Source organism: Babjeviella inositovora (assembly GCF_001661335.1).
Source record: "Babjeviella inositovora NRRL Y-12698 unplaced genomic scaffold BABINscaffold_10, whole genome shotgun sequence".
Taxonomy (NCBI): domain Eukaryota; kingdom Fungi; phylum Ascomycota; class Pichiomycetes; order Serinales; genus Babjeviella; species Babjeviella inositovora.
The window spans coordinates 1-24,233 of NW_017566847.1; the positions used below are offsets into that span (position 1 = coordinate 1).

Genomic DNA, 24,233 nt, shown 5'->3' on the forward strand with positions numbered 1-24,233 from the left:
CCAGATGGAACCAAGTCAGTGACGGTAATCACAGTAGCACCAGAAGTGAATGGAGCAGTGACAGTAGTTTCGAAAGTACCGGTCCAAGTAGAGGTAACGGTAACAGTCTTAGTAGAACCAGATGGAACCAAGTCAGTGACCGTAATCACAGTAGCACCAGAAGTGAATGGAGCAGTGACGGTAGTCTCGAAAGTACCGGTCCAAGTGGAAGTCACGGTAACAGTATCAGTCTGAGTTGGAGTCAAAGTCATACACAGGGTAACGGTGGTTTTGGAGGAGCAAGGATTCCAGTGAGTTTTGCAGCTTAAGCCTAAGTTGTAATACTCAAGAGATGAGGTCGAGGAGGTAACAGTGGTGACGAAGGTAGTGCAGCTGGTGGTTGGCGGGGCAGTAGGACAGATAGTTATCGTGGACTTTTTAGTGCAAGGCTGGTAATGGGTTCTGCAGTTGTAACCTAAGTTGTAAAACTCGAGGGAAGTGGTAGTGGTAGGAATGTTAGTGACAGTGGTATAACAAGTTTTAGTAGGGCAGATGGTAACCGTGGTCTTTTTAGTGCAAGGCTTCAAGTGAGTTCTGCATTTGTTTCCGTTATAGAACTCTAAGGACGTGGTAGAGGTAGGAACGACAGAGACAGTGGTATAACAACTGAAAGTGGCTGTTGGTTTGATGGTACAGCTATTTTCAGAACATGGACCGAGACAAAACTTGGTACCAATAAGAGTGTGTGTAGGACAATTTGAGATATACGCGTTAAAGGCGTTACACTCGCAAATCTTAGTGGTATAGGTCTGAGGATTCATACACAAGTCACAATTGGCAGTGGTGGCAGTGGTACAAGGGATACTGGTAGTGGTACATTTCGTAGCGCAACACAGAGTTGGAATGCACTTGGTAGTAGTAATACGGTGAGTGTTACACCTGTTGCCAATGTATTCTAAGGAAGTAGAGACGGCAGTGGACGTAAAAAGCTGAGGAACACACTCAGTATAAGTAAAGCACGCATTCCCGTAGAAGTACAAGAATGGAGAGGCAGCAACATAGCTAATAGCTATTATTGCTGAAAGCAAGGTGATCAATTTTTGGTTCATTCTCTGTGTGTAAATTGCAAAGAGACTTGAATGAAGATGAAACCTAATAAAGCGATTTAGTCCTATTTGTCGGGGGAGACGTTCTTTATATACGATGGGTGAGGCACAGGGGTTGGGAACCTCCATTCACTCCCGACTCTCTTGTGCCTCTTTTCGTGTTTGGCATGGCACCTAGCCGAGCTTCGTTAGTGTTTTCTATGCATGTATTGGTTCATGTATTTATAAGGCGCAATTGAGGCAGCATGCACAGGGGGGTAAAACACCTAGCTGGGCTGCCTCGCTTAGTATACCGCGGCAAAGGCGGTTGGACAGCATATGTGTTCATCCTTTTTAACTAAAGTTCTTTGATATAGCGAATTGCTAAGAGATTTCCACATTTCAGGAGACAGTACATTTTGGCCCATGCATCAACCCTGGACCTGTATGCATGATTTTAAAAAGCGTCGCCTACGCGAACCGTAGTGTAGAAACGAGGCGCTTTAAGCTTGCAGACACTTAAGAAAATACACGTCCGGAAGTAGAAGTTGACTATAAATAAAGCAGCTATTCTGGTTTACTAGATGAAACTGCGGCAACGCACGTGAAATACTCCTTTTAGAATAAACGTTTTGCATCCTCCCTGCGCTATACCGACGACAGCTGCCCTAACCCATGTCTCTGATAGAGGCAGTCTGAGGGAACAGGCTTATATCTAAGCAACCTTTGTCGCCACTTTATAGCTTGAAAGAGACAACAGTATTTACTAGGCACCATCGGAGACCACTGGGCAGATTATGCGTGTGTGAATCTCGTCGCATGTTCACCTCTTTGCATGACTTGTGCCCACCGCCTTGAATCTCATCTAGCCTTTGGGATTGATTATTCTAATATGGCATGGTCGCGCTGCAAATGCTTTGTTCGCTATTGAGGTAAGTGGCCATGGGTAATAGTTCGAGGTCTTGCATGTTAATGGCTGTCTTCACCCACCCCCACGACTGGAATTACATCCTGGTCATCGTTTACCACAAGATACAATATAAAAGCCTTTACATTAGCCTCCGTGAAAGGCCTTAGTGACGGGTAGTCCTACCGTGAATGCAGTAAAGTTTACTCTTGCATATTCCCTGCATGGCCAAGGCACACTACCCGTTTCTAGAGAATTTTCAGTATTGTTCTGCGCATAACCGCAAGGCGCACGCACGTATATAAGTCTGTGTGTGCGTGTTGTTTTTGGTTCGAGGCGGCCTGTTCCAGCACCACGCCAGCCGCTCCTGAACTATAAAGTCCGACTCGTAAGGTATAACCTCAACACCCGCAGTCTAAGAGCTGCATTTTCTATATGGTGTGCTGTTTTATATTTATACGATAGTTGGTGTATGACACCGTGGCTTAGGTGGCATTTATAAGGAGGCTCAAGGAAGTTGCCGAAAAGGTGCATCTTCGATGGGCTAACCTTACTACTTACACGCGCAGGCACATCAGGTACCCAAATGCAGGCTCTCCTAGAATAGGCACGCACCAATTTGGTCGGGGCGGATGATAATGCAGCGGTAAACTCTAAGAATCACGTCAGGTGATCTCTTAGTGGGCATTCCGACTTCGAGTGATATATCCTTAGCATTTCCATTGCCATCTTCCGAGAGCCCTCTGCTTCCGATTGTTGGCCAGCTTGATTTTAGGTAGGAAATATGTAGTGGGTCCGTTTGTGCCAGAAAGTAGGGCCTAGGTTGCTACCCCTGGATTTCCTAGTTGAGAAATCCTAGAGCCCTTTTGGGCGCTCAGCCCAAAATAGAACCGCAGAAGTACCCAGGACATAACAAAGGCAACATGGGCTATCCCTGGGAGCTTTTCTCCTGAGCCTAAATTTCATGCATGTAGTATAATATCTCTGGAGATATTGATGGCTTTCAAGTGCTCCAGAGTTATTTAAAGTGAGCACCCTAATCCCCACGTGAACCATTTCAAAAGGGTTTGGGAATGACGCAAACAGATCCAACCCGATACCCGTCGAGTGTGACAATAGCCATAATGCTGGGCATCTCTGGGAACTTAAAGTGCATGAAAACGAAGAAATAGCTCAGTCTGGAAAGATGGCCATTAAATTTGATGTACCGTTTTAACTTGGCAAGATTCTGGAGTAGACTCCATACTTGAAACAATTTGCCTAGAAGCACCTGGTGATGCGGTACCCCGTCTAAGTAATGTGTAGTGTCATATCTGCATGTACCGAGAAAGATCCCAAAATGGACTAACACCAGGTACTTGGGCAAATATTTGGCCGTATCAAGGGAGGGGGGGGCTTTCTGCTGCAAACTCTAAATCAGGCCTCGGGTAATTCGTATAGCCATCACTCCGTGTAGGATAAGCTTAGGGGTACAGAAAAACTAATCTCGCCGCAAGGCTTCAGATTCCCGCTCCTTTTGAGATACGAATGTGTCATAAGTGCTACCTAGAGTCAAGGTTTTATTGGGTTATATTTATCTGTCAAAATCAGTACTAGTGCGTATAAGGTGCGTATGCTACTGTGCTGAATTGATAGCATATGCCCCCATTCGTAGAGATTACCGCTCCCATTATCCATTTGAGGAACCTTGAACGTCTCCACAGATTGACTCGCAGTAGCAACTGCGGTAAACAACCAAAAATACAAGGGAGCCAAAAACACAAATGGATATCAATAAGATTATTAAAGGTACGTGTAGAAAGCGGTGTCCGGGGGGATTTTTTCTCCCCACTCATGTTCTCCTGTCCCGAAACGAGAAATGGATAAACATACATATTCATTAAAGGCATTGAATTGCCATGATCGTTTTACATTGGTATGACTTGAAAATAGAAGTAAATACGACAGGTTAACAGCTCTGTAGTACATCTACGTAAGTGATGATATAGCCAGGTAGAATCGATTGATCATTAGATCTGAACTAGATAGATAAAGAAACAGTCAGACAATCATTATATAGATCGATTAATGAAGCTATGCCTCACTTAGGATAAGGAACCTGTAGTCTCACGTAGGGTAGGGTACAAGCAGCCTCATTTAGAAATAAGGCACCTGCATCACCTTTACTACAAGCTCAACCTAATGGTTAATATCTTATTACTGATACTCCTAGTTTTAACGCTTGAATCCAGCTTTGAGTGCCCTGTAACTCAAACCCTATGGTGTAACTTCTCAGTCATACCGACAGTCTTCCATCCAATATATCCGTCTAAGACCCACGTCAACCCGCATTGATCATTGCTGCTACAGACTACTACGAATTTCTCATACTGATTAATAAACATAGATTAAACCAAAACAAACAATATCTTACAACAAGCCACGGCTCTGAATTAAAAAGAAACTAGAAGTCTTCCAGGAAGACACTTTGCTTTTGGGCAGGCTTAGCCTCAGCCTCGACCTTGGCCTCCTCGACCTTAGCCTCCTCGACGGAGCCCTGTGAGAACCCGGAGAACGTGCGCTTCACTTCAGCCGCTTCGACAGGTAAGGCAGTAGTCACCGGCGTAGCCTCAGTCGCTTCGGTCTTAGCCTCGATCTTCGTCGCCGGAGCAGCCACCCGAGCGGTCTTCACCACTGGCTTGGCCGACAGACTGACAAACTTCGATGCAACAACCGACAACCGCTTACGGAAGCCGGACTTTTCCGTCTTGCCCGATGTCGCCGTAGATGGTCTTGTGGTGGCGCTTGATGGCTTACTAGAAGCGGCGCTCGCATCCTTGGCAGCTTCCTTCGTCGTCGCCTCCGGAACCTTGGGCTCCTCGACCTCCGGCTCTTCATCCAGAAGATATGTCGACGCGTCTTGCAACTTCGCCACATCGAGCTCCTTCTGCAAGTGCTGCGGCAACGCGGCATTGATCTTCTGCTCATCAACCACCTTTGTCGCGAGGTGAGCGCGGATATCGTCCTTGGCACGCGCATGAGCGTCGACAAGCGCGGCGTGCTCGGTCTCCAACGCAGCATGCTTCTCCACACCATCACTGTGCGTTGCGGCCAACTCTTCTAACTCGCGCGCAGACGTCTCCTTGTACGTGGCCAACTCGGCAGCAAATTCCGTATCCTGCGTCTCCGCGGTAGCATGCTCCTGTGTCACACTGGCAATAAGCTTTTCGGTTTCCGCGAGCTTCAACTCGAGCTCGCGCAACTGCGCATCGGCGGCATCAGACTTGGTCTGCAACCCGGCAACCTCCGTGGCCAACGTCTCCTTTTCCGTGGTCAACGCGGTCACCTCCTCCGTTTCGGCGGCGAGATCGTCCAAGAGCGGCTGCAACTCGACGTCCTTCGCCGCCTGCAACTCGGCCAACTCGTCCGCGCGCCCCTTTTGCAAAACGGTCTCCTCTCCTGCAATGCGCTCCTCCTCGGCCGCCTTTGCCGCCAAAAGTTCCGCCTTCTCGCCGTCGGCTTCCGCCTGCGTGCTCGTCAATAAGTCGCCCGTTTCGCTGATCTCTTGCTGCTTCGCGCGCTGGAGTTCCGTCTGCTTCTGCACCTCGCCCTCTTTGAGGCGCTTATTCTCCTGCTTGCGCGCAAACTTCTCCTCCGCGAGGCGCAGCTTCTCCGCACGCTTGGCCTCCTCTTTGTTGCGCTTGGCCTGCTGTGTCGCGGCCTTCAACTCTGCCTTGAGGCGCACATTGTCCGCGTCGAGCTTGCGCTGCGCGCCCGCCTTCGTGTCAATGTCCGCGAGTACCGGCGTCACCAACTTACGCGCCAACGCGTCCACCTGTGCCTGGTCGATCAATAATCCGCCACCAACGTCCACCTTGCCGACGGTGGTAGCACGCTGCTTGTGCTTCTCGGTCGCAACCGCCAACGCCTTCATGTAGTCCTCCTTGGTGAATGCCGCGGGATTGTTGATGCTGTTATCGCGCTCAATGCTACGGATCTGGGCGCTCGCACGATCCTGCGCAACACGGAGGAAGTTCGGGTTGATGTAGCTGCTAGCGGTTTCCGCGGCAGACGCCACAGGAGCGGCTGCAGCCGCGACACCTGAGCGGTAGTTCTTGACCGGGGTCGTGCGTGCGTTCAAGCTCTGCGCCGAGTTCGTGCTCGCGGTACTGTGGACCTTGCCGATGTCAAACGCCGACGAAGCACCAGCAGACTGTAAGCCCGACCGCGCATCAAGCTCGGGGTTGATGCGCGACGTCATTGTCCTGGATGCAGAGCTCTGGGCCGCCTGGTTGAGTGTCGCGATGTTGAAGCCGTAGGAGCCCAGCTGCGACTGAATGCCCTCGCGCCCAAATGTCACCGGGCCCAGGGGCACAGTCTTGCGCGTGGTAGAGCTCATAGTTGACGTACCCGTGCGCACATCGTCAAACGAGTACAAGCTGTCCAACGCGGACTTCGCGTACGAGTTGTGCGGCTGCTGCAAGGCGTGGTTCGCAGCGCTCTGCGAGGAGCCGCGTGCAACTCCAAGCGCGGACTCGGAGCCCATGTCAGCGTTCCACTCATCGATATTCTCGACGTCGTGCGCGGCCGCGTCTGTCGCATTGCGCGCGGCACCCTGCGCCTGCGAAGCTGGGCGGCCCGCGCGCACCTGCGGCTTCTGCGATTGTGCCTTTGCATGGAGCGCCGCAGTGTGCGCCTCGGCCGCGACCGTGCGCTCGTATGGCTTGATGGTCAAGTCACTGGAAACTGCGAGGAGCGCCGCGGTGTCGGAGGCATTGGAGGCCACACCGACGTTCTGGGTGTTGGGATTGTTGAACACGCCGTGCTTGAGCTTCGCGACATAGAGCGCGTGCTCGGACAACGGCTGGCCGTTTTTCTGGTACACGGAGCTCATTGGTAATAGTGTGGGTCAATTGAGCAGTGAACGGAGAAGAGTGCGTGCGGACGTCTTATATGGTTGCGCGTGCGCACTCATTATCCGAGGAGCTGGTCGCGCAGCAATTCAAAACGGGGGTTTACCCGGCCGTGTGTGCTGTACTGATAGCCGAATGCGGAAGGAGGAACGTCGCGGCGCGCCAATCCAGGGAAAAAGTCGTTCCATGATGTCATTGGAAATGGCGCGGCGGCATTTTTGATCGCTGTGGCGGAGAAGACGGTCTTTGAAGAGATTTCTTTAAGGTCTGATCGGCTTTATGATGTTGGTTTATGAGCCTGTAGGAAATGGCCCGATATTGATTGTGTGGGGTTTAATATTTGGTATTGAGGCTGGTGCCTGCACGCGTTGTTGTCACGTCGACGTCTGAGACGCGGGGATTGCTACTGCATGCGCTTTTAGTGAAGTGGTGGTGCAAAATAGTGGCGAAAGCTTGCTTTAGTCGGTTATTCGTTATATATACGTGTATATGTATTGTACTTACATGGATGTACATCTATTTTACGTATATATATATATATTATATTCAGTGTTTTGGTCACAAATATGTATATATATTTCACTTAGGAGCATATGTTTTGTGTTTTATCAATAGACAAAGTATTTAAAATTATTAACTAAAATAATTTTAAAATGAAAAGGTAAGAGATAATTACTGGAACTCCTCGTCCAGCCAAGCCAGTGAAACATGCATCTTTCTAAAAGACATTACACGGCACTAGTGTTTCAATACAGGCCTAGGGTAAACATTTAAGTGAGAATCTATCTGGGAAAATGTTTTCTGCTATTGTCAAACCTAACCACAATCTAACCCTTCCCGGCTTAAACTACCTCAAACGGGGCAATATTTTAAAATAGTCCAGTAGCATGGACTCGCAAAGGATTTACCAGGATACCTTCCGATTTAGCTTTTTCCATGATTTCACTTGTGTTGATTGAGGAGTCCATAATAGCAGTGTAAGTAGTTAATTAATGCTGGGCCATCGTCCATGTCTCACTTGCACATAAATTGATAGTAAAAGTGAAAAAACAAACAAACTACAAGGATCTCCTAAATTCATCGTTGGATCTATTTTCCACAGATTGGATAAGGTCCCCAGAACCGCAATGGCGAACGGTTTCCGATGCAACATCCGCGTTACAACCTATACCGTGCAGCTGGGACCAAGTCACATGACATTACAATGAAAGCCTAGACGTCTTCCATAAATGCCCTATGAGTGCCATATTCTAACTATAAAGATACCTTCCTCCAGACCTTCAATTTCTGTTATCATCGTTGCCGAATTTTGGAGAATGCCACAACCACCGTCTTTCAGCCATTTTGCTAGATCTCACCCAGTTTAATTACTCATAACTATCACCTAACTGACACTGAATTGTCTCCATTCTGGAAAATACGCTAACTGTCTCAGTCTCAGTAAACCCCAGCACTTTGTGTTGGCACGCCGCACCAAAAGAAAGCAAAAAAAACTTAGACGCTCGAAAAATTATTTTCTTAGGCACCAGGCAAAATTTAACTGCATCGGCACTTCTCCATTACCAGGCCTAACACTTACTGGATCAATCTATAAGATGGTAAAGAGAACCACATCCGAGGAAGTGTCCGGGCATGTTGCTAAGAAGCCCGTTACCTCCCTTGCCGACCTTGAATCCGAGGACGGTAGCGAATCGCAGGAGGAGTTGGAAGACATCATCGACCCACAGACCCAATCCGAGAATGACGAAGAAGATGCCGCTGACGTAGAGGCCCCTGTCAAGAAGAAGAGACCCACCAGAAAGCAGTTAGCCGCCCAGGATATCCAGGCAGCACGTGAAACCGCCGAGCTTTTCAAGTCCAATATCTTCAAGCTTCAGATCGACGAGCTTCTCAAGGAAGTCAAGCTCAAGGAATCCAGCGTGGTACTCATTGAGAAGGCGTTACACCGCTTATACGACCTTATCCAGCAGATCCCCGAGGTCTCCGACTTGTCTCTCGATGCCGCCACCGGCATGTTCGATTCTAAGAAGCTCACTGTGCCGTTTGCCGACCCTAAGCCAGCAGGGAAGCCTAACTACCGCTTCGGATATGCTCCACCGCTGGATGTGTCACTTGTGGGTTCCTTTGGGTTGAAAACCGCTATCAAGACCAAGAAGGCTGCCTCTATTGACGTTGCGCTTACCATGCCCGAATCGCTTTTCCAAGCCAAGGACTATCTCAACTACCGTGGGTTGTACAAACGCTCTTTCTACGTGGCCTATGTGGCCCAGCACTTGATTCGCTTATCTCGCACCCACAACTTCCCCATCAAGGTGTCCTACGCCTACCACAACGACGACCTGTTGAACGTGGGGCTCTTGATTGAGTCTATCAACACCGCAAACGCCGACGACTTGGTCTTTCACAAGACTCACTTGACGATTCAGGTTCTCGTGGCCTTCCCAGAAGGCGTTTTCGACGGTAAGAAGCTCATGCCGGACCGCAACTGTGTTAGAATCCAGGTGCCATCCACTGATGATACCCCAGCCGACCTTCCGGCCACCCCATTGTACAACGCCTCCATTCTCACATCCACCTACTATGCCCACTACCTCAAGTTTCTCTACAAGAACAAGAAACAGACCGACCAGTTCAAGGACGCCGCCATGCTCGCACAGATCTGGCTCAACCAAAGAGGCTTTACTTCCCTGACCTTGGACCTTGGCTTCGGCTCCTTTGAGTTCATGATGTTGATGGCTGTCCTTTCGCAAGGTGGTGCTGGCGAAGACTCTTCGTCGAAACCAGTCTTGATGAGAGGCTTCTCTTCTTACCAGCTCTTCAAGGGTGCCATCAAGTACCTTGCCACCACCGACTTGTGCCATGGAAACCACTTGTCCTTCACTTCTGGCGCTCAGGGCAACATCATGGCCGGCACTGCCTACACCATTCCTCAGGGTAACGGTACCCCAACTATGGTTGACACCCACACTAAACTCAATATTCTCTGGAAGATGACCCCTGCGAGTTATCAGACCCTCCAGAACGCTGCCACTAAGACCTTGACCTTGCTCAACGAAGTCGTGGTTGACCGCTTCGCTGCCGTGTTTTTGGAACGTGTTTCCATCGACTACCTCAACCACGATGCCATTATAAAGCTTCCGGTTGCTCACATTGAGACCGACTCCTTCAGTGCGGTCGAAAAGATCACCCACCTCACCTGGGAAAAGTTCCTCCTCAATAGGGTGTCCACACTTCTCAGCAAGGCTCTCGGAGACAGAGTACTCGGTATCTCGGTCACCTTGGACAAGCACCAGGCCGTGTTCCCGCTCACCAAGCGCAAGGGAACCGTTTCCTCCAACAATCTTGTGATTGGCTTGAATCTCAACGGCACCGAATGCGATAAGGTCTTGACCAGAGGCCCAGACAGCGAAGAACTCGAGGCTGCCTCGGAATTTAAGCAGTTCTGGGGCGAAAAGGTGTCATTGAGACGTTTCAAGGATGGCTCTATTCAGCACAGTATCATTTGGCTGGGAAAGAAGGAGCCAGTCGTTATGAATATTACGAAGTACGTTTTGGACAGACACTTGCAGGCTGAAATTTCCGAACATCTCTCCTCCGACTGGGAATTATGGCAGTCGATGTTGCCGGTTCTGCTTTTAGCTGGTGCAAACTCCTCTGCCACCGCTCTCACCACCAACTTGCAGCCGTTCCACCAGTGTCGCGCTGCCATGGAACAATTGGTCAAGGCGGTGTCGGAGATTCCTGAGACCGCCTCTTCCTCCTTGCCGTTGCGTGTGAGATCTATTTTGCCTGCTACCGGTGTCAACGCGAAGTACACCGCCTTGGTGCCGCCGGTGCCGTTTGCCGTTTCCAATCCCGACTTCTTCCAGGAGTTGATTCTCCAGTTTGAAACCACTGCGCGCTGGCCGGACGAGCTCGTGGCCTTGGAAAAGACCAAGACCGCGTTCTTGTTGGCAATCATGGATGCCTTGCATGCCGAGGAGATGTACAAGTGTTACATGCACAAGGACTCCACCATCCCCGCGTTCTCCGAAATCTACACGTTGTGCATTTTGACCCCCGAGGGGTACGGATTCAAGTTGAGAGTGTTGACTGAGCGTGATGAGGTGTTGTACCTCAGAGCTGTCGCCAATTCCGAAAAACAGAAGCCAAGACTCCAGGAATGCTACTTGAAGTTCAACGAGACCTACATGGCCTCTATCAAGCACTCGCGCACCTTGACCACGTTGGCCACCCACTACGCATACTTCCCCGCCGTTGTTCGTTTGTTCAAGAAGTGGTTGGACTCCCAGATGTTGTTGAGCCACTTCACCGACAGTTTTGTCGAGTTGATTGCACTCAAACCTTTTGTGGACTGTGCCCCATTCAACGTCCCGTGCTCCGTGCAGAACGGTCTTTTCCGTATCTTGCACTTCTTGGCGCAATGGAACTGGCGTGAGGACCCATTGATCTTGGATTTGATCAGAAGGGGTTCTGCCGGTGAAGATGACGTGGAAAACGACGCGGTGCTGATCAAGTTGTCTGACAAGTTGACGCTTCAGTCTGTGCTGGTGATCACTGCCAACTTTGCCAAGATTCGCCAGGCCGACCCTCACGGGTTGAAAACCCAGTTCTTTATTGGCACCAAGGACGATCCTTCTGGTATCCTCTGGTCCCAGAACATTACCTTGCCGATTGCTTCCCGTTTGACGGCGTTGGCCCGCGCTGCGGTGCAGTTAATCTCGGAACAACTGGCACCGCTCGGGAAGGATGTGTTGAAGATGCTTTTCACCCCGGCGTACCAGGACTACGACTTTATAATCCGTTGTAAGACGTTCAACATGGCTGTCGGTTCTGGTATATCCCCTCCTGGTGCGTTCAAGAACTTGCTTGTGGGTAGCAACAGCTACCCAGAGGACCTTGTTACCAAGTTCGACCCGATCCAGGAGTACGTCAAGGAGTTGCAGCAAAAGTTTGGCAACCTCGTAGTTTTCTCGAACCACAAGTACACCGGCTTGTCTGAGGACGGCGAGAATGTTGTTGCTGGGTTGTTTAACCCGAACTTGGCTAATGGCAAGAAGAGGTTTAAGGTTAATATCGGGTTCAATATCAAGCCAGTGGAGGGTAAAGACGAAGTTGCTATGAACAAAAAGGCTATTTTGAACGAGATGGTCAGATTAGGCGGCGACTTGGTCGTGAAAGTGGAAATGAAGAAATAATATTAGAAGGGGACCCACCCCTGTTGTGCAATAGTGTATATATAGATCATTTGTCATCGTTCCATGTAGAGAGCGGGGTATATCGTTTTGGAGGGTAGACCTGGATGTCGCCGGATGACCAAAGATAAAGTAGACCCCTTTAATATAATTCCCGAAAGACTACTAATGAGCATCGAGGATGTCGACGTTGGGCAGTGCTATCGAGATACTGTGGCTGGTAATGGAACCTAAGAACGTTAAATTTGGCGTTCAAACTCCTGCTGAACCCTAAAATTTGGACAGCGAACAGCGTATGATTAAAAGCTGTCTAAACTTTGCGAGTGCCGTTCTTTTGCTGGCTGGGTGCCTTATACTACTGACTCACCGGACCACCAGGTCTCACGGGACGAAAGCGAGTTAGCCGTCGTGTATTCGACTCACCTAAGCTCTGATCTAGGCGAGGATTTTGCAAATCCGTGGGAAACGGCACTTACTCCGGTAAGGCACTTACAGGATTCTTCTTCCACCATGAATTTGGAAGATCCCCACCAAATTATTACACCCGTACGTAGCCATACACTCGAGCAAGAATACTGCGAGGAGGCTGTGCCTACGAGGGTCGACACGTCATTCTTGGCAGTCGAAATTCTCTTGGCTTCTCAGTCCAAGACCTAAGTACCGCTTGGGTGTTTGAAACTTTTGGCCAAGCTGCAAGCTTTCTAGTGACGAAGGGAGCGAATGCCATATTTAATGCTTTCAGGTCCAAGTTAGTGCTGATTCATTGATTCTCGTGGGCTACCCCTCGGGCAAGCCATGTAGCTCTTAACACCGACAAGCTGTGTCTTTGAAAAAACTTTCAAAAACGGTAAACGCCTATGTTTCATGAGCTAGCATTAAACTACGAATCAATTTGTGCAACAACTTCATTAGGTATGTATTAATGGCAAAAATCCACCACAACACAGCCAAGCCTTACACTGATGGTGACATAGCGCAAGACGTTGTGATCTAATCTTGGCAGATAAACTAAGAGTAGTTGCGATATTCCTAATTACAACAAGACTATTATTGGTTAGTATAGAATGGTTTTCGCGTTTAATATATACAGAGCAAGGATCATAATTTTTATACAACGGGGTGCCGACACTAGTCCACCATCCGTAAATGACTGGCGAATCAATAACACGAATACGCACGAAGGGTTAAGCCTACGGCGCGATATGATTCAATTACACTTAATACACTTTTTGTATAGCCTGATTACTGCGGAACGGAAATACCAATCTCAGGACGTGCACCATCTGTAAGGGGACCCACCCCATATTCTACTTTGGCTGAGTCCAATTCAGTTACGAGATAGAATACTCATCAATACGCCAAATCAGGAAACGGCCCAACTAGGGTCCCCGACAATCCAGCCTCGAGTCTGGGATGCCATCTGGCCGAACCATACTTGGTGCTTTATTATCTGAACCCCTTGGCGTAAGCTTCAAGTGATACCTTCTCTCCACTGAGACTCAACACCCCCCCCTCTCTATGTTAGTAAAATCACCTGGATAGCGAAATCTATGGCGAAACGGTTTTCACCTGCAGCTTGTACCAGCCTGGCCGGGCCAGGCAGCAGGCACTAAACATGCGTAATACACAGTGCTTGGAACTGGCTTCGCTTGGCTGGGGTGGGCTGGGACGCCTTTCCGTACGTCTTAGACACTACAATTTCCCGATTGGGTGTCTCAGTGCGGCGACCACGGCGAAGTGTTCAGGCGGCCTGCGGGAGCCGCATGCTCTCCGAGACGAAAAATCAACAACAGCGGCTAATTTTATCGTCCTGGTTTTTAACCGCCAGATATAAATAGACTGGGGTCGCTTCCTTCTTCAGATCTCGGTGTCGTTCTCTATCCATACTTCTAGCCCTAACTTCGCTAACTCGCTCGCTTTCCACTTTTGCTATGAAGTTCCTGAGTTTTTCCGCCGGCTTACTCTTCTCCCTCGCCGCATCCGCCGTCGCTCTTGACGCCATCACTATCAAGGGTAACGCCTTCTGGGACGGTAATACCAGATTTTACGTCCGAGGTGTTGATTACCAGCCGTCTTCCTACAACGGGACCAAGGATTTGGATCTGACTGCCGATGTGATTGACCCTTTGGCCAACGAGGAGACCTGCAAGCGTGACATCGCTATCTTCAAGGACTTGGGGCTCAACACCATCCGTGTCTATACCGTGGACAACACGCAAAACCACACTGCGTGTATGCAAATGTTGCATGATGCTGGGATCTACCTCATTTTAGATGTCAACACTCCAATGTCCTCTATCTCGCGTAGCAATCCACCCTGTTCCTACAACTCCGCCTACCTCGAGAACGTGTTTGCTACCATGCTCGAGTTTGCGGACTACGACAACACCTTGGCGTTCTTCGCCGGTAATGAGGTGATTAATAACTCGAGCAACACCGACTCCGCGACTGAGGTCAAGGCTGTCGTTCGTGACATGAAGACCTTCTTGAAGGAGAGAAACTTGAGACAGGTCCCTGTCGGCTACTCCGCCGCGGACGTCTCCTCCAACCGTCTTGAGGTTGCCGAGTACATGAACTGTGGTGACGACGAGATGGCCCGCTCCGACTTCTTCGGTGTCAATGACTACTCCTGGTGTGGCGAGTCCTCGTTCACCACCTCTGGCTACAAGCAGAAGGTCGACTTGTACGCCAACTACGGCTTGCCAATCATCTTGTCCGAGTTCGGCTGTAACGTCTTCAAGGGCTCCGCCACCGGAACTCCCCGCCCGTTCACCGAGATTGGCGCCATCTACTCCGAACAGATGTCCGGTGTCTTCTCCGGTGGTTTGGTCTACCAGTACACCAACGAAACCAACAATTACGGGTTGGTCGTCATCAATTCCTCCAGTAACGTTACTAAGATGCCAGACTACTACACCTTGAAGAGCGAGTTGGCCGAAACTCAGAACCCATCCGGCGATGGTGGGTACACGTCCTCCACAACCATTTCCACGTGCCCGGCCTTTGAGGCTGGCATCTGGGAGGCGTCAGACGACCTTCCAAACACCCCAGACAAGGCTTTGGCGTTCATCAACAAAACCGCCGCCATCACTCCAGGGGGCCTCGAGGATCAGACAGACTACATGTGCTACGCTGACGCGGCTGACTACAAGAGTGGCAGTTCCTCTGCTAGTGGTGGTAGCTCTACCACGAGTAGGGCCTCTTCTGCATCTTCCGCATCTTCCGCCACTTCTGCATCTTCCTCGTCCAAGGCCGGTGCTGCTGGTCTTGCCGTCGGTGGTAATGCCAACGTTGCCGTCATTATTGCTGGGCTCTTGGGGGTTTCCGTTATCGTCGGTGCCTTGTAAGCTGCAACGCCATACGTGTTTTTGAATACCGGCTAAGGAATGCTTGTATGTAGAAAAAATAGAGAATAATGATCCATGTTGGATGTAGCGAGACAACGCTACCTTTTTCTTGCTGTAGAGGGATATATCTTCACAGTACACTTAACTGATGTACCAGTTATTGTTGATTCGGTCTGGGGCCGATACCTATACGTTGATGGCGGGATTAAGGGGATATGGAGATTACAAGCTGCGGGCGTAGTAACAGTCGATAAGCTCAGACTTACGATCTTTTGTACATGCCTGGGGGGTTTCTAGTGCAACGTCGACGGAAGGTCAATCAGTAAGTTAAATAAGTTTGACCTTTAGATAGGTTTAACCACTTGATTTCTCGCCTACCCGAGTGAAGAACGATTGTGCTATTAAGTCAACTTCCCCGGAAAACGATGATTCAAGTACCGTCCTTTACAATCACACAGGCCTAAATATTGCGTGAACTATCCCTATCAAGTCGATGGACAAGCCATAGAACCCAAACATTTAACCTGAACTCCAGAATCGAAACGCGAGTCCGGTTTACGGAAACTGGATAGCTCCAAGGAAGCCCAGCATGCACAGAGACTGGCAATTGTGGCCCCGCTTTCGTCAATGCAAAAATGCTTCCTTTCGCTGAATAAGGGTTTGCTCACTTCTATGCTGCACCTTAGTCTCTCAAGCCGAGTTACTGATCCCGTGACTGCCCCTCTCTGCTGCACGGCGGACGCACGGCTGCCCCTTATATAAAGGCGACCAAAGGTGACGTTAACGCCCTTCCATACATATCCAATATCCCTGGTTATCACACGACCCAGACTCTGACGCGCTTCTGGAATTCGCAGTACATTCAGCAGCAGTCTTTGCTGGAAGATCACGCCACATGATAGACAGACCTAAACGTAAAACAGCCCGGTAGTCTACGGTGCTACACCCCGTTATCAGGCGTCCTTACATTACTTCTCCTCACCGCACCAACTTCGGTTGGAAATCCCCGGAATTCTCTCTCCGTCTAGCTTGCTGCCAAACCTTATCCCACGAAGCCCCCGAAAGCCAGTGATTGCTTTGAAATCTCTTGAGGCAGTACGAATTACCTTGGTCAGTTGCCTAATTTTTCAACTTATATCGTTTACTACACCACACGAGCAACTTACCGTGTCCAGAACTTGTACTGTGTTGTAGAGCCACGAGTCTTGCCGAGCAAGCCCTCTTTCAGACTGGAACCCCGTTCATATCCGTTATACACAACTGAGTGCCGCGTTTATTTGTCCCGCATCGATCAAAATCAGAGCGATACCATTGCCGATTACATCCGTTCAGTACCAGTGAATAAACTTCTCAACCATACCCATCGCATCAGCTTTTATTGACTGGAAGCACCAGTAACCATACTCTGGGTGACACTTACAATATTGGATATATCAGATACCAGAAAGGAAAAGGTTTCCCTAACCGTTATAGCTGTCGAATCCGGCTGAATCTCCCCCGATTTCTCAGCCTTGCATTACCACCCTCCACGGTCTTCATTTATAACCTATACCATTGATCCACTCTCACAATGCTAGACCCGTTCATACGACTACAGACATCCATTGTCAACGGAAACCTTCTCATCGTCAAAAAGATTGTATCGCGATTTCCCGAGCTATTAGGCACGATGGACCATACCAACGGCTGGTCCGCGCTCCACTACGCGGCCTATCACGGCAACTACCTCATCTGCCACCACCTCGTGATGGCGATGCTTGCGCAAGGCTATCTCGACGAAGAAACGTCTCTCGAAGACGAGCCGCGCGAGGTTCTTTTTGACTTCCAGCGGAACACGCCGCTTCATCTTTCTATAACCAAGCTGAACCAGAAGAACTCCCAAACGATGCACTTTCTCCTCCAGCAGTTTCCACAGATCATCAACCTCCAGAACCTAGGAGGTCAGACGGCGGTCCATCTTGCGGCAACGCACGGGCTGGACGACATGCTCTCGCTCCTCCTCGATTTCCAGGCAGACCTCCTGCTCGTGGAGCTCCAGGACGGCGATACGCCGTTACACCTCTGCTGCAAGTATGGTCATCTCAATTGCATCAACCAGATCCTCACCCGTACCCCGGCGCCCGGCCAGATTCACACGGACTTGACGGAGGTGAAGAACACTAAGGGTTGGGTTCCACAGGATGTCTGTTTTGATTTTGACGTGGAGCGGTACTACGTTTCACTCAAAACTCGCTACGGCCAGATCCAAAGAGACGCAGTCTTCGAGGCTAAGCGGCTGGTATCAACATCCTCGCTCAAGTCCCTCGATCTGTTTGACACCAGTCCCTCCAAGTCAAATTTGGCCAATCCGTTATTTGCCAGCGCCAAAAGCCGGTCAGCGGCATCCTCGCTACCAACGATTACTCTGTCACGGCAGCGCCGGTCGTCGTCCAACTCATCACAGTCAGGGTTTTCCTTCACCGTAAAGCGGCCACCGCCCCTTGAAAGCCCCCAGGAACACCACACCCTTGGGGACTCCGGAAACGGTATGACTCTCTTGGAAAATTGTGAAGCCAAGGGGATCCGAACCCGGTACGTATCGCCTCAGAAAATGGCCGATGTTCCTCTGCGCACCCTCCTGGGGAGCGTGGTTGAATCTCTGAGAGCCCGTCTGGGCAGTACCCGTGAGAATCCTCTCAGAAAAGTTTCCACCGTCGACACGCCGCTCCGCTCGCTTCTGATCACCGGTGTCACCAAGGAATCGCCCCTGAGAAAGGCCCCAGAAGGTGTTGATTCTCGAACCAGCTCCTCCGATACGCTTAATTCAGCCAAGTCGGGCGGTTCTGCCCAAAGCGTAGTTTCTGCGTTCTCCTCCATCCCCATCCTCAAGTCGCTCAAGTTGAAGAAAAAGAAGAGTGGAGTGTTTGACGAAGAGCCCCGCTCTAAGATGTCCACCCGGTCTTTCCGGTCGTTCAGCGAGGAATCCAAACGGTACAATTCCCCTGAATCGGTCTCGAGTTTCCAGACAAACAACCGGTCCAGAGCCCCATCATTCGGGGTGAACTTGCTCCCTCAGGTGTCTCATGAGCTTTCCGGTATCCCCGATTTGGCTGCTCCTTTAACGTCCGCCACCCCTCCTTCGGGGTTGCCCGCGTTCAACCGCGTGAACAAGTCTCCCCAAGAGAAGTTTATACCCTATGCCTCTCCCAATTCGTCATCATCTTCCTTGATCTCGTTGAATCGCGGGCTGGCTAGCGTCTCAAACGCTGAGAGGGTGCTTCGACCCCAATCGTCACTCAAGGACCTTCGAATGAAGAGCAGTAACAATCTCAAAATGTTCCAGAGCTTAGGGGCGGGCAGCACCGAGCATGTGGATTTCCCAGGCGCATCTCGTAAGAGCTCCGATGGCGACGTTTCGTTTTCAGTGCTTTCCGAATACAACCCACGGACACCCGGGTCGAGCTTTGATTACGGCGAGCCTAGTCTTTCGGTAACCCCGGTGCAATCTCGTGTGTTGGACATTCCAATCGAGACCTTGGCGAGATCCAGGACTCGAAACGAGGGGTAGGTGGCTAATAATCCAGAAGCCTTTAGCTATAGCGGTAATAGACACGTTATTCGGATAGAAATTGTGTAATAAGAGTTTATACAGATTGTTTACGTTAGATATACCGGCAATAAGGCACATTATTCGCTCCGATTTGGCAGGTTCCTACTGGGGCCATAATACTAGCATTATGCCCGTATGATTCATCCGAGATTCTGACTTTACGCAGAAAAAAAAACTTGGAGGTGCGATACTTTGAATTTATAAAATATATTACCCTATTAACGTCTGGTCTTTAACCGGACAAATAATTAATAGCATCGAAGCTATCGGCCGTGGTACCGGGAAAATCTCAGAACATATATCCGAGTGAAACAGGGTTTGAAACACAGACACTCGCCAGGCTTCCCGACTCCAATATTCGGTTTTTTTGCTGAGAAATTACCTAACATTTAGGCTTCGAACAGGCCAGCTAGGAATTAGAATACCGTTGTCCCACCAAAATTGGAAGGTCGTTGAGTTGCATGTAGGGCGCACTATGCATCAAGAGAGCCTGGCACTGCACCGCTCCGCACGTGACACTATCCAACACTTCAACTTCGCGATATAGACCACCTCAACAAGAAGCGACACACTTACGAGGATTCAACACCAGCCACTGTACAGACATCCAGCAATATCTTAAGGTATATTCTATAACCATTGAAATTGTACTGAGTGAGGGCAAATATACAAATTGCTTTTACCGTCCTAGTTACCTCTTGCTCAGACTCACCCACTTTCAACCACACCATACAACGGCAAAGCTTAGATGCTGCCGCCTAGTCTCCAGTACCGGCTCCTGACCCACCAAGGGGTGAGAATCCTTTTTGTGGCCGAGCTCCGGGGTCAGTTGTCTTTGCTTAATGAGCTCGCAGTGGCTAACAATGCCGCCGTGATTGTCCATTCAGGCAATTTTGGCTTCTTCGATGCAGACTCCGTGGTGCGCATGTCGGAGGTGTACCTTCGGCACATCGCGGCGTTTTCACGCCTGATCGACGCCGAGACTGTTGCGCGTGTCAGCGCAGCCTCCAGCGTGCACGAAATCCTCGCGCACCAGCAGCTTTCCGAACTCCCGCGTTACATTCTGGGGGAAAAGAGACTCAGGATTCCTGTTTACACGATCTACGGAATGGCCGAGGACTCGGTAGTGGTGAACAAGTTTCGCTACGGCGAGTACCGAGTGCCGAATCTCTATGTGATCGATGAGCATAACGCGTATAAACTATTGACACCAGATTGCACGTGCTTAACCCTTTGTGGCCTTGGTGGCGGTTTCTCCTTGTACTCCTTGCTCAACCAGGGTGAGGGGTATCCCCACGAAACCGCGCTTATCCCTGCTGCCGGCGACGCGGGTAACATGTGGCACACATTGGTCCAGTACGGCGTGTTGATCGAGACAATGGAACGAGAGGCGCAGGTGCACCATATAGAGATGACCAGAGCCCTTAACGGAACGGTTTCAAATGGAGAGATAAGCGAAGGAAACCATGGGGCTGGAGGCATGAATACGAACCATGTGGGTAACGGATCAGCTGACCGTTCGTTCCCCGACCGCGCAGATAGCCCCGTGGAGGTCCGTTTATTCATCACCCATCCCTCACCTGCACGCGAGCCGCTTCTCGGCCACTTGGCGGTTGCTCTTGGTGCCGACTATACCGTTTCGAGTAGCTTGCACTTCAAGTATCCCTCGTCCTTCAACGAGCTCAGCGTCTGCTCTTCCTTCGAAGCGTACAAGCAGAAGTTCTCCACCGCAAAGACCCAGTTGTACGTGCTATGGCAGTCAGTTCTGGCCTCAGTGGAGGCCAGCATCGAGGAGCCTGTCAAGGGCCTTTTGGAAACGGCCCTACTGGTGTTTGACAACATCCCATCGCTGGAGCCGGAGAGTCTCTCGCAAGCGGTCCTGAAGATATCCGTCACCGACCAGAACGACTTGTACTATGCCGCGTTCCAAAATACGTGGCACTTTAACTTGTGTGACCATACCAGTGGAAAGGTGGTGATGGAGGTGAAGGACGGCCGGTTCCACGTGGAGACCCTTGCCAGCGGTTTTGACTTCACGTACAGACGGAAGTGGGAGGCACCGGTCGACGAGATGTCTGAGAACGAAATTGAACGAGATATATATGGATATGATACGCGAAGAGGGCGAGGGAGAGGGCGAGGGAGAGGCCGGGGTGTGTCCAAAGGCAGGAGCCGAGGACGCGGCCGGGGAAGAGGCCGGGGAACTGCAAGCCCTTGAGAGCGGATGCTTTCCGAGCCATGGTACATACAAAACAACCGCGATCTAGCCATTTAGTCTACATGGAGTGTTTCCACCTGACTAAGATAATAGCATGCTAGAAACCAGTTTTAGCTATTGTATCACTCATTGGTAGTACCTATGATTATCTCGCAGCATTCGCCCCTCCTCTCCATTTGAGTGCTTAATAATTTCCATTGGAATATATATACAGTGTGCGGGAGCCGCGTTATGAACAGTACCAAGCATACCAGCGGCTTATCTCAACTTGATGTAGGATCTGTGGGAAATGGAGGACTTGTGGATCAGGGTTCTTTTGTCATAACCGGAACCTCTACCCTGGGAAACAGCAACAATCTCTTCGCCCAATTTGACAGCGTACTCGTGAGAGTTTCTCTTGACGGCACCCTCCAAAATCCAGGAGATGGCCAACCTCTGTCTCTGTCTCTTCTTTAACGGCACCGGCACGTTCAATTTCTTGGCAAAACCGGTCTTGAAGGACTTGACCACCATCAATGGCGCTAAGTCTTCTATGCATTTCTTCAAGACTTCAACCGGGTCTTTTCTCAACTTCAAGTACACCATGTACAACGCCCTGGAGAGGATTTTTTCAGCAAGTGCCTTTTTTCCGTTCTTCATGATCATGTTGGTGACGTGTGTGATGACGGGGTCGTCTCTGGCAGGAATCGGCAACTCTCTGACTTTCTCGAACTCCTCCAATTGGGCTTCGCTTGGCTTCCAGCCGACGGCTTCCTCTAACCTTTCGTTCTCCATCAAACCCGGTGGGTTGGCCTGGACTATCTCACGGGCTGCCTTAACGTCGGCGATCCATCTGTCGTACTCCTGTTCAAGGGTCTCGACCTTGGCCTCAGCTTTGAGAGGCTGGATGGACTGGAATCTAGCGGCAAACACAGCTCTAGCGGGAACCTGGGTGACCCTAACGAGCGGAAGCAAACGCACAGACTTGAAAAAAAGAGACATTGTGACCTGCTGGATATACTCGGTCGATACTGTCGGTAGTCAGTTCCGGTTTTCATTAGCACAAAGTTTGATTGAGTTTTTCGGTTGGAAAATTTCATTACCCGGCGTCCGGCATATAAACCCTCGCCGCTGATTAAGTCACGATACCGCGTCAGATAGTCGAGAACATAGCAACAGCGGTGATTATCGTGTCGAAACAGAGGTATTACTGGGGTTTACCGACCAGAAAACAGAGATAACTAGCTCAGACAAGTGCCAGAAATAGTGCAGCTCCAGAGAAGTCTCAGAGGATAGCCAAAATACGGAGCAACATAGCTAAGGCAGAGAATCAGGCAACGAAAAACTCCAGATTTCAGAGACGGATCCATAGAAATTATACCTGTCAGAGACACCTCAAAGCAGAATCAACAACCCAAGGTGGACCACTGCATATTTATCCTTCTTCTATCATATCCATTTTAAAGCAGACGTTTGCAAAATCCTAATCAGTTCGCATCTCAGTTTCATTTCAGACTTTTCATCCCACCCCACCATAACACGATGCAAATAACAGCCGAAGGTACGTGCTTCGTTTAACTCTCTCCATGGTACTAACAGAATAGACGCCCTCACTGCGAACATGAACCAGATCCTCGTGGATAAGACGTTCGACCCACAGAACCAGCTGCTCGAATGGCACCAGGTGTGTTTGGGGTACATAACACGCATCAGACACCTCGTACTCCACACGTTCACCCAGCCGCTAGATACACCGGTCCCGCACCCGCTCAACGACGACCACGATACGGTGGAGCTGCTCATGAACACGGTTGTGGCGCAGTTCACGCAAAAGTTTTCCCACAACGCTCCGTTTTCCATCTTACGCATCACGGAATTGGTGTTACGGCCGTTGCAGCACTACCAGGCGCACCAGCCAGAGAAGTGGCTACGGGCCCTCCAGTCTAACGTGTTGATCACGTCTACCGTGGACGATTTTCGAACGTTGCGCGAGGCAGACATGGAAAACAACACGGGAGAGACGCAAACCGAAGTTCATCCGACAGATATCGCAATGGTGGAGATTCCATGGCTCACGAATGGGGTACACAAGGGCGAGTACGAATCGAACGGAGATACGCTTCCAAACAAAGACCATCCCAATGAGCTTCTCACCAACGGAAAACTTTCCGAGTCGGCTGATATGTCCTCTGAAGAGGACAGAATTTCTGGGAAGCTGGCATCTCCCGAGACAATCACGCCCTCAACCGCGCGCAAGAGAGACGACAGTGAGCCTGGCGTGGATAGCGACCCTATGCGGGATGACTCTCCGTCACCAATGAAGAAACAAAAGTTAGAGAGTCCCGAGTCGTCGCCCACTCACAGGACAGAGATGGACGACGAGGAGCGGTTGGTGCTGGGGACTACCAGTAGCGACAGGGAGGCTGCGATCAGTCCGACCAAAGGCGAACAGTTTCTTGTGCCAGATGAGGGGGGGACGATGCATCTTGGGTCCACAGATATTATCAGCGATGAGGAGCCGCTTAATAGCCCGGGGAAATACCAGCGGGTATAGACATGTTGGATTGATGGCGAGAGTAAGTCTTGCCGTTTATTTTTGTAGATGTACATAGTCTAAGTTATGCAAAAATATTAGTGACGGCGAGAAAAAAGTAAGGTTGGTTCAGTAATACCGGCAGAAGTGAACGGTATGGCTTAAGCAATTACGGGGGTAGACGGGATTTATTTTGGGTAGCGCCTTAACTAATTACATCGATATTACGCTTTTCTATCTGGTATGGTAACAACGGTAAAGGCATGTCCATTTATGTTGACCTTCTGCCTTAGTCCCAATTTCATAACCCAAACTTGTGGGTATATTTGCGGGTTAAACAGCTGGGTAGTTCTTCCGTAAGTGTGCCCTGGCCTGCGTATCCTGCCGTGGATGGGGAATCCGTACCGACGAGCTAAACATACCCAACTTATACCCAGACGTTGGGGGAGCTTGGCAACAGGCTTTCAAAGCACGACATTTCTGACTTGGAAGTTTCGCATCATACTTTC

General features: G+C 50.1%; 9 protein-coding genes across 9 annotated transcripts; 5 read left to right on the top strand and 4 right to left on the bottom strand.

The window, feature by feature from the left end:
- BABINDRAFT_182290 (uncharacterized protein) lies at window positions 1-1,088 on the bottom strand (the record flags this gene model as incomplete). Its single annotated transcript, XM_019131165.1, has 1 exon — window positions 1-1,088. A coding segment is annotated over one exon (1,088 nt), but the record flags the coding sequence as incomplete, so codon positions are not given.
- A 2,416-nt stretch (window positions 1,089-3,504) lies between these two features.
- Window positions 3,505-3,911, bottom strand: BABINDRAFT_82883 (uncharacterized protein). Its single transcript, XM_019132774.1, has one exon. The coding sequence runs from the start codon at window positions 3,858-3,860 to the stop codon at window positions 3,564-3,566; it is 297 nt and encodes a 98-aa protein (XP_018983680.1). The 5' UTR covers window positions 3,861-3,911; the 3' UTR covers window positions 3,505-3,563.
- Window positions 3,912-4,414: 503 nt separating this feature from the next.
- BABINDRAFT_168108 (uncharacterized protein) lies at window positions 4,415-6,844 on the bottom strand (the record flags this gene model as incomplete). Its single annotated transcript, XM_019130564.1, has 1 exon — window positions 4,415-6,844. One exon carries the CDS (start codon window positions 6,842-6,844, stop codon window positions 4,415-4,417), a length of 2,430 nt encoding a protein of 809 aa, XP_018983681.1.
- Window positions 6,845-8,458: 1,614 nt separating this feature from the next.
- Window positions 8,459-12,122, top strand: UTP22 (rRNA-processing protein; the record flags this gene model as incomplete). Its single annotated transcript, XM_019132442.1, has 1 exon — window positions 8,459-12,122. The coding sequence occupies one exon, from the start codon at window positions 8,459-8,461 to the stop codon at window positions 12,059-12,061; it is 3,603 nt and encodes a 1,200-aa protein (XP_018983682.1). The 3' UTR covers window positions 12,062-12,122.
- Window positions 12,123-13,110: 988 nt separating this feature from the next.
- BABINDRAFT_162597 (uncharacterized protein) lies at window positions 13,111-13,606 on the top strand. The gene has a single exon (XM_019129431.1). It carries the CDS (start codon window positions 13,123-13,125, stop codon window positions 13,345-13,347), a length of 225 nt encoding a protein of 74 aa, XP_018983683.1. The 5' UTR covers window positions 13,111-13,122; the 3' UTR covers window positions 13,348-13,606.
- Window positions 13,607-13,900: 294 nt separating this feature from the next.
- PGA4 (1,3-beta-glucanosyltransferase) lies at window positions 13,901-15,497 on the top strand. The gene has a single exon (XM_019129432.1). It carries the CDS (start codon window positions 13,990-13,992, stop codon window positions 15,403-15,405), a length of 1,416 nt encoding a protein of 471 aa, XP_018983684.1. The 5' UTR covers window positions 13,901-13,989; the 3' UTR covers window positions 15,406-15,497.
- Window positions 15,498-16,975: 1,478 nt separating this feature from the next.
- Window positions 16,976-21,326, top strand: BABINDRAFT_9160 (uncharacterized protein; the record flags this gene model as incomplete). Its single annotated transcript, XM_019132922.1, has 3 exons — window positions 16,976-18,948; window positions 19,757-21,067; window positions 21,314-21,326. The coding sequence occupies 3 exons, from the start codon at window positions 16,976-16,978 to the stop codon at window positions 21,324-21,326; spliced, it is 3,297 nt and encodes a 1,098-aa protein (XP_018983685.1).
- Window positions 21,327-21,470: 144 nt separating this feature from the next.
- Window positions 21,471-22,193, bottom strand: BABINDRAFT_39378 (mitochondrial 37S ribosomal protein uS7m; the record flags this gene model as incomplete). Its single annotated transcript, XM_019131924.1, has 1 exon — window positions 21,471-22,193. One exon carries the CDS (start codon window positions 22,191-22,193, stop codon window positions 21,471-21,473), a length of 723 nt encoding a protein of 240 aa, XP_018983686.1.
- Window positions 22,194-22,733: 540 nt separating this feature from the next.
- BABINDRAFT_168114 (uncharacterized protein) lies at window positions 22,734-23,745 on the top strand (the record flags this gene model as incomplete). The annotated part of the gene is made up of 3 exons (XM_019130565.1): window positions 22,734-22,752; window positions 22,796-22,875; window positions 22,933-23,745. 3 exons carry the CDS (start codon window positions 22,734-22,736, stop codon window positions 23,743-23,745), a joined length of 912 nt encoding a protein of 303 aa, XP_018983687.1.
- Window positions 23,746-24,233: the final 488 nt, after the last annotated feature.